Raw genomic sequence first — 8,924 nt, 5'->3', positions numbered from 1 at the left:
TGAGAGGAACCTCTTTCCTTGTGTGTGTCATATACCCATTTTCCTGCTCTGAGCCAGGAGACTGCTGTGTTAGATGTTCTGCCAGAACCATCTGTGAAAACAGTTCTAGCACTTGTTAGTGGAAGAGGAGAATAGTTGTGTGTTAGCTCTGGTTGAGTAAGGGCCAGCAGCTGCAAAAAAGGAATAGATGGAAGGTGAACTGAAAATTGAGCCCTGTAATCAGCGATGGCTAACTGAAAATCAGAGCTATGAATCTGCACTTGAGTTAGTTGAACAGTAGACAGAGGAACATAGATACCATCTGGATCTCTCCCCAAGAGCTCCCAAAGCTGCAGTCTGCTTTTGTGGCAGACTTTGGAGAGCATCTCAGTATTTGTAGTAATGGGTTTGGAAAACTGGAAGCTTAAAAAACCCATTCCCATAACAGAAAGTCTTTGCCTTTTACATCTAATTGTCCTATTACAGCAGAAGGTTGTTTGATACCTTTAAAAATAATAAAACAACAGATAACCCCACACACTTTTCTTTTGCTCTGACAGGAACTCAGTCTTTGATTTATTTCTTTTAATACTGCCAGGGCTACCTGTTGTCATGTGTGAGACCCAGTGGAAACTTCACATACACCAATATGATGTTTTGGAAACTTCATCTTTATTGGAAATTACACTTACTTTTATACAATTCAATAACTACCACATATTTGACTACTTAACCTATTATTGGTCACACACACGAAACACACACTGTTCACATGATTATTATTGGTTAGTCAACATATCTTATTTTCTAAATTCTTCTCCTTCTAAATCTAACCACAACACTTCTATTCACATGCCTCCTGGCAGGTTCAGCTTAAACTCCCTTCTGCAGGTGCTGTTTTTCTCATTCCTGCAGATGTCCAGTCCTTGTCGTGTTCTCAAAACACTTAGTCCTTGAGACTCCTCAGATTCCCATCAGCTGGTTTACTCCTGCCTTAACCCAAAAGGTCTCTAATTCTCCTACAGCTGCCGGTGTTGAGCATTGAGGGCAGGTTAAGTCTGCCTCCCTTTTCAGAAGCTGAAAGAGCAGTTTCAGTGTGTCTGTTGCTACACCTAACAGAGGCCTAACCCAATTGATTAAGCCCAGTAGTGACTGTAAATCATTTAAGGTGTGGATGTTAGTGGCTAAAGTAACAGTCTGGGGCTGAATAGTGGTGTTAATAATTTGAAATCCAAGGTACTGTTGTTAGGGTTTAATGCAATGTTAAAGAAAGGATCTTTTCTATCAATAAGAACAATAGGCCACTGTGAAGGTATCACTGTTGGTGATGGAAGTCCTGGCTGGAGAGCCCCCATCGGGTCTTTTATCTTACTGAGGTCTCTTAAATCCTGTAGTAGTCTCCACTTTCCATGGGATTTCCGTATGGTAAAAATGGGGAAATTCCAGGGACTATCAGTTGGCACAATACGTCCCTTTGCTAGTTGTTCATGTACTAGTAGGTTGATTTGCTGCAATTTCTCTCCCTTTAGGGGCCACTGAGATACCCAGATTGGCTGGTCAGAGAGCCATGTGAGGGCAGGAGATCACAACTCACCAGTGGTCTTTAAACTAAATTTGAGGTAGTTAGTTGGAACCCCTCATTGTCCTATCATATCTCTCCCCCAGAGGGTCATTGGGATATTAAGGACAGAGGGTTTTGCTGAAGTACTTTTACCTTCTGCTCCTTCAATCAGTACAGTGGAGACACTTTGGAGCGGTGTCTGGGCTCCTCCTACCCCTCTGATGTCGATGCAGGGCTCTGTAGTGCTCCATTCCTTTGGCCAGTCGCTGTATGCAAAGATCGTGACATCTGCTCCTGTGTCTGTAAGACCTTGAACTCGAGCACATTGGTCAGTGTTGGGAAAAGATACCGTGCAGGTTCGCATTGGCTGATGGAGTAAAACGGACTGTGACCATTGGACCATGGGCATAGAGTCCAAAGTGCCCCCCCTACAGCAATGGGGGTTAAATTGGCAATGGGTGTTTCTGTGTCTTGCTCCACGGGTGGAAATAGAGCTTTTACAGTCACTTCTAATGCCTTAGGGTTGTCTACAGTCACTGAGTGTGGGATAACTGTTAACCCTGTATTATTAGATGGAGCAGACCCAGTTAAAATGTGTTTTCCTGCAGTGGTGACACGTAGCCTCCTTCTGTTGTGGTTGCACTGCCAGGACTTCTGTTAGTAGGGATTTGCTGTACGTGTTGGATCCTACATTGCAACACTCCTTAAACATGTCCATTGGAGTGGGATCTTTGAGGGACCTTAATATTTCTTGACAATCTTCGTTTGTTTTAGTGCCATTTTTAGAAACAGTGCATCTTGAGCCTCTAGATTCATTTTCATTAAATGTTTAGGTACTGGAAAAAGATTCCTAGAAAAGTCATTGAGTGTCTGGAAGCATTCAGATAGCATCTGGATATGGTTTAAGAATGATTATGGTGGTACTGGTTGACAGTTGGACCAAAAGATATTAAAGGTCTCTTCCAACCTTGATGATTTTGTGATTCTCTGACCTATCATCACAGTTTCCATCTTTGTGTTCTAACAAGATCTTTTCTCACTTCAATTCCTCAGTGGGACCCATTAACACTACAAGAAACTTTACAGTTTGAATCTCACTTTGGTTTCTCAAGAGGTTCCTGCAACTCTCCTCAGGGTCTGATGTTCAGGGACTCATCCCCAAAGCCCCCAGGGTGATGAAATGCCTGGGGCTGTTGCTGTGCTGCTGAGCTGGGCTGGGCTCCTGGCACACAGGGAGCTCCTGGCAACCAAGAACACCTTCAAAGACACAGCTCTGCTGCTGAGCAGCTCCTCTGCACAGCCCAGCAGGGCTGAGGGCACTGCCTGCAGCACCCAGGGCACAAGAGAAAAGGCAAAGAGGTGAGAGGCAGCCTGGGCTGGGAGGGGACTGAGCTCTGACTATGGCAGAAACATTCCCAGGATTTGAATGAAGAATTTTCTGGCTGTAGAACACTTCAACTTCTCTTCCTGCAGGGATCTCCTAAAGCTGCCACATCCCACAGCTTGTAGGATCTTTCAGAAGGACTCTCCCAGTCCCTGCAGGGCAGAGGAAATGGCCCTATGGCAGAGCAGGGCAGGAGCTGCAGGCAGCAAGGGCAGGCAGGAGAAGGGAGCAGGAGGTGAAAGGGATCCTGGGCTGGGAGGACAGGGCAGAGCTGCTCAGGGGAGGAACCTTGGCAGCCCTTTGGCACGGGAAGGCTGTGGGTGCAGAGCAGTGCAGGGGAGTTGCTGCCAGTGGCTCTTGCAGCTGCCAAATGGCAGCCCTGGCAGGAGCTGTCAGGATGGCTGTGCTGGATTTGCTGGGGGGCAGCAGGAGAAGCTGCTGCAGAGCAGGACTTGCTGCTGCCCCATCAGAGGCTCAGGGCCAGAAGGTTCCCTGTGCCATGGTCCTGCTCAGGAAGCACATCCACTGCCAACACCTGCCCCTTCCCAGCCAGCGCAGGGGCTCTGGGATCTGCTCTGAAGCCCCTGCCCAGGCAGAGCTGCCCCTGGGCCCTGGGCTGGGGATCGGCTCTGGCAGCACTGGCAGGGAGCTGAGCTGGGCACAGGGAGGGGCTGCTGGCAGGAACAGCTCCTCACACACACCCAGGCAGGGAGGGAGAGGCAGCTGCTGCCACAAGTGCTGCCCAGGGGGATGTGGCCCCTCCCTGCCTGTGTCTGTGGCACAGAGCCCTTCCCTGAGCAGCTCCTGCCTGGGCTCCTTTGCCAGCCCAAGCAGAGCCTCTGCCCTCAGGCCCACGGGGGCTGGGCTGGGCATTGCCCTGCAGCAGCCAGAGCCCAGGCAAGGACAAGGCCCTCATTTCCATCTGTCTCTGCCTGTCCCTCCTCCCTTGGTAGCAGCACTGGGGCATTTCCCTGCCATCCCCTGCTGCCTGGGCTCTCCTTGTTCTCATCTTTGGGTTTTCTGAACCAGTGTGGGGTTTGGGGGGGGGCAGATTGCTGTGCAGACACAAACCCTTTGGGTGCTGCTGTGGGGATGTGTCTGTGGGAGCAAAGTGTCCAAGTGCCCTCTAGGACACTTCAGGCTCTTCAGCTGTTTCCCTGGGTGTCCTGCAGGGCTGCAGGTGCCCTCCAGAGGGGCACAGCTCTGCTATACTATCTCTGTGCTGCACAGGATCCCCGTGGAGAGAACTCCTCAGTGCTAACTCCATGGAAATGCTCTGGGCAGCTGTACTTGGGAGCTGCAGTGATCCCTCTGTGTGGCAGTCCGGGAGGAGAAAGATGAGATCCTAATCAGGCATCCTGAGGAAAGGCAAGGATTCTGTCAATCTGCTCTTTGAACCAGGATTCTTCTGCTACCAGAAGTGCCTTGTTACTTTTTGAAGGAATTCCTAAGAGTGATGCCCCTTCAGCTCAGAGCTGATAGCCAGGGGCAGCTGTGAACACGAAAGATGGTCAGCTCTTGTCTCTGCACCAAGAGACCATCCCTTTGCCTCTCAGGACTCACAAGATTTCACCTGGAGCACATTAGAAATGTCACAGAGTTCAACCATCCAAGCTCACTCCTGGCAAGAGAAACTGGAACGAAATAAAGTATCCAAATCCCCTCCCTCATTTGTCACTTTAGCAAACTGTGAACAGCAGGTCTGGAAACACTTGGATACATTGCAGGTACATTTAATTGGAGGTCCCCCTGTGCTCCAAGTTGCCTCTCACTTCACAGCAAAAAGGATTCCTCAGGAGTCCATTCCAGGGTCCCTGCTCTAAATGACCCCTTCAAGCAGCAAACTCCAGAGCTCAGGGGAGAGGGATGCAGAGAATTCTTCCTGAAAAGAGGCCCTGAATTTTAAATTGCTGAGACATGTAATATGTTTTCCTGATTGACTCTGGCCTAATTCAGTTCTGCCTTTTTCTCCTCAACAGAAAACCAAACCCTGAGGCAGCAAATGCCCAACAGCAGCTCCATGGCCCAGTTCCTGCTGCTGGCATTCTCAGACAGGCGGGAGCTGCAGCTGCTGCACTTCTGGCTCTTCCTGGGCATCTCCCTGGCTGCCCTCCTGGGCAACGGCCTCATCCTCAGCGCCGTAGCCTGCGACCAGCACCTGCACACCCCCAGGGACTTCTTCCTGCTGCACCTCTCCCTCACAGACCTGGGCTGCATCTGCACCACTGTGCCCAAAGCCATGCACAACTCCCTCTGGAACACCACAACCATCTCCTACACAGGATGTGCTGCACAGGTCTTCTTTTTTGTCTTCTTCATGTCATCAGAGTTTTCCCTCCTCACCATCATGTGCTACGACCGCTACGTTGCCATCTGCAAACCCCTGCACTACGGGACCCTCCTGGGCAGCAGAGCTTGTGCCCACATGGTAGCAGCTGCCTGGGCCTCTGGGTTTCTCTATTCTCTGCTGCACATAGCCAATACATTTTCCCTGCCCCTGTGCCAGGGCAATGCCCTGGGCCAGTTCTTCTGTGAAATTTTGCATGTCCTCAAGCTCTCCTGCTCACACTCAGGCTACCTCAGGGAAGTTTGGCTCATTGTGGTTAGTGTCTGTTTAGCATTTGGCTGTTTTGTTTTCATTGTTTTCTCCTATGTGCAGATCTTCAGGGCTGTGCTCAGTATCCCCTCTCAGCAGGGACGGCACAAAGCCTTTTCCATGTGCCTCCCTCACCTGGCCGTGGTCTCCCTGTTTCTTAGCACAGCCACATTTTCCAACCTCAAGCCCCCCTCCATCTCCTCCCCATCCCTGAATGTTGCTCTGTCAGTTTTGTACTTGGTGGTGCCTCCATCACTGAACCCCCTCATCTACAGCCTGAGGAACCAGGAGCTCAAGGATGCCCTGAGGAAAATGATGACTGGATGCTTTTCAGGAGCAATAAAGTGCCTGTGTTCTTGTGTGTAGCATTCAGAAGGGGACTCTGTAATGGCCCAGCCTTCTCAGGTTTTTTGTGGAGGTCACTGGATTCTTCTTTAAATAATTTTATGTGAAATAGTCCCGGGGGTGGGAGCCCTTTGAGCACAGGCAGGGACAGGCACTGGAAACTTGTGAAGCAGAGCTGGCCTCCCTGACAGCATCTACAGGATGCTGTGGGATCTTCTGAGGGCACTGCATGGACTGGGTCACTTCTTCTGTGCCCTTGCTGCAGGGCTGGAACTCTCCTGCAGTGACACCAGGACACTCCTGCTCTTTGCATTCCCAGCCTGATTTGGAAATCCAGTCTTCCCCTGCTGTTCCCAGGGACATGCTGGGAGTGCTTCAGAGCTGCCATCCTGGGGCAGCTCCTGCCCAGCATGGTCTCTCCCCCTGCTCCTCTCCCCTCAGCAGTGCCACTGTTTGCTGCAGCCTCCTCCTCCTTGCCCAGCACAACCCTCCTGGCAGAGTTGGACACAGTCCTTGTTCTACCCCCTCCTCATGGCCCTACCCAAGCCCCTCAGCTACAGCCTGATGGCCAGAAACCTTCAGGGCAGGGAGAGACCATTGGAGTGGTGGGTCTGTAGGGAGAAATCACTGCTGCCTCCCTTCTGAATCACCCTCAGGACCTGGACAAGCCTGTATTTGGTTTGGTTTCCATGAGGCCCTGCAGTGTCAAAATGACCCCTTGATTCCAGGAGGCTGCAAAGTTTCCCCGGGATCCTTTGGCTCCAGAATGGCCTGGAGTGTCACAGTGGTCCCTTGAGGCCATGAGGTGTCCTCGGTGTCACAATGACCCCTTGAATCCATGGGGTTCCCCAGTGTCCCAAGGTGCATTTGACTCCAAAAAGGCCCTGTGGTGTCACAGTGGCCCCTTCCTTTCATGAGGTTCCACTGTGTCCCAGGGTTTCCAGGAGGCACCACAGTGACACAAGGGCTCTCTTGTTCCATCAGGTTCCAAAAGGTTTCTGGGTTCCCTTTTATTCCACAAGGCCCCAATGTTAAATGGTGCCCTGGTTCCACAAGATTTCACAGTGTCCCTGTGTTTCTTTTCTTTCCATGAGCCCCTGTAGTGCCACAATGGCCCCTTAATTCCATGACGTTGCACAAGGTCACCACAAAGCTGAGTCCAACCAGATGAAAGTTTGGGAGAGTTCAGGAGGAACTGAGACAAAAAAGATTGGATATTTGGGAAAGGAAAGAGGGGCTTGGTCGAAACATAGGAAAGATTTTGATGAGGTAAACACAGGTTCACGGAATGCTGAGGGTGCTGAAACACTGACTGTGCAAACACTCCTGATGGACCTTTACCCTCTTTGTAACCTCAAGCCCCAACACTATCTAAAAGTGCTGCCCCTCCCACAGAAAGGAATCCAGTGCTCTAATTCCAAGCCAGAAAAAGCCCAGACCCAGAACTCCAGACTCCTATTTGTACTCCAATGCCCACCCCAATCCCAAACCTGCACTGGTAGTATGAAAAGCCAAGCTTTAATCCTGACCCAGCCCAGAAAGCTCTTCCCCTAATCCTGAACCAGACCCTGCCAGCAGAACAACAAACCTCCCAAAGTTCTGCCCAATCCCCACCCTGAGCTCTAAAGCCCAAGGCCTGACCATGAAGCACCCCCACAGCCCTTGGGAGAAGGGCAAGGACCTGCAGGGCCCAGAGCAGGCCCAAGGGGTTGGCAGAGCAATGGGAGGTGACCTGGATCTGCTCAGCTCTGCAGGGACCCCCAGCAGAAGGGCCTGGGCTCTCTCAGGGATGTCCTGGGGCACAGGGGCTCAGCATCCAAGCCAAGAAGGCCAAGTGCACATGGCAGCAGCCAGAGCTGGGGGACAGCAGAGCCATCAGGGAGGGCCCAGAAATGCTGCTGGGAGGGGGGTGGGAAAGCAGGAGGGGTGTGTGCAGCCTGCAAGGCCAGAGGAGCAGCAGGGCCAGGGGAGCACAGCCTGCAGCAGAGATGGCCAAGGGCTCTGGCAGGGCTGCAAGGCCCAAAGGCACCCAGGCCTTTGTGCCCTTGGCTCTGGCAGCTGCCTCTGCCCCTCAGGCCACCACAAGCAACTTTCCTTTGTCTGCCTGCACTCCTGGCCTGCAAGGATCTGCTTTAAGGTGTCCCTGGGGAGGTTTTGTCAGTGCCTGCCCTCAGTGGGGCCCAGCAATGCTTCAAGGGACTTGGGCTTTGGTTTCTGACTTCTTGAGCACCTTCTTCAATTTTATTTCAATAGTTGAGAATGATGGACTTTTCTCTAAAGACACTGTGGGGCTCATTAAAATCCAGAAATCCCTCAGGATCTCTTTGTCTTCCTTTAACTGTCTTTAAGGCAATTTGAAAAGAAGTCTTTTTTTAATTCAAGGATGGGTATTTTTCAATTCAGAGGAGAGGTGATAGGGGTGTTCTCCAAGCGATCTTGATGCTGAGTTTCTCATCAGGAGATCCAGACTGACCCTGTATGATCAGCCTCGCTCTTCACCCCCTGCCTTGCCAGGCTCATTAAAATAAAGACAAACAAATTTTTTTCCTTCCTTTAATTGTCTTCATGTTTTCAATTCTTCAACAACTAATTGGAGTTGTTTTGTAGTTTAGCTGAGGAGGAAGATTTTTAAGTGGAAGTCACAGAAATATATTTTTTCTATGAAGGGGAATGATTTACACAGAGACAGGATGGAAAAGGGTCAGGGTGCAAAGGATTTGGATCTAACTATAAGGGGGCAAAAGAATTAGTAGCGCTTAATCATTGACCAACTGAACAGTTATCAAGGGATTCAATAGCATTTACTAGAACTGAACAGAGACTGAATTATAGATTCACAATAACAACACTCACACCAGAGTTAATTCACACTGATACCTCAGATCATTTGGGGTTTTTTTAACTTTTGTAGATTTTAGAACAAGTTGCGTAGTGAATACATTTTAATGTAGTTGTATTATATCCCTTACCCTTAACAGAGTATTTACACATACCAAACCCTACTACCCCATTCCATATCAATCCCTCTAAACTCCATTTTTAGTCTTCTTTTCAAGGTA

At 50.2% G+C, this 8,924-nt stretch overlaps 1 protein-coding gene across 1 annotated transcript; it reads left to right on the top strand.

Moving 5' to 3' along the window:
* The first annotated feature begins 4,926 nt into the window (after positions 1 to 4,926).
* On the top strand, positions 4,927 to 6,824 carry LOC126648021 (olfactory receptor 14J1-like). The gene is given in 3 exon segments (XM_050330670.1): positions 4,927 to 5,836; positions 5,839 to 5,882; positions 6,801 to 6,824. Coding segments are annotated over 3 exon segments (978 nt in total).
* The last annotated feature ends 2,100 nt before the right edge of the window (positions 6,825 to 8,924 follow it).

This window comes from Myiozetetes cayanensis, unplaced genomic scaffold (genome assembly GCF_022539395.1).
Source record: "Myiozetetes cayanensis isolate MyiCay16 unplaced genomic scaffold, myiCay2020 scf426, whole genome shotgun sequence".
NCBI classification, from domain to species: domain Eukaryota; kingdom Metazoa; phylum Chordata; class Aves; order Passeriformes; family Tyrannidae; genus Myiozetetes; species Myiozetetes cayanensis.
The sequence above is the reverse complement of the archived record's forward strand: the minus strand, read 5'-3'. Positions and strand labels throughout refer to the sequence as shown.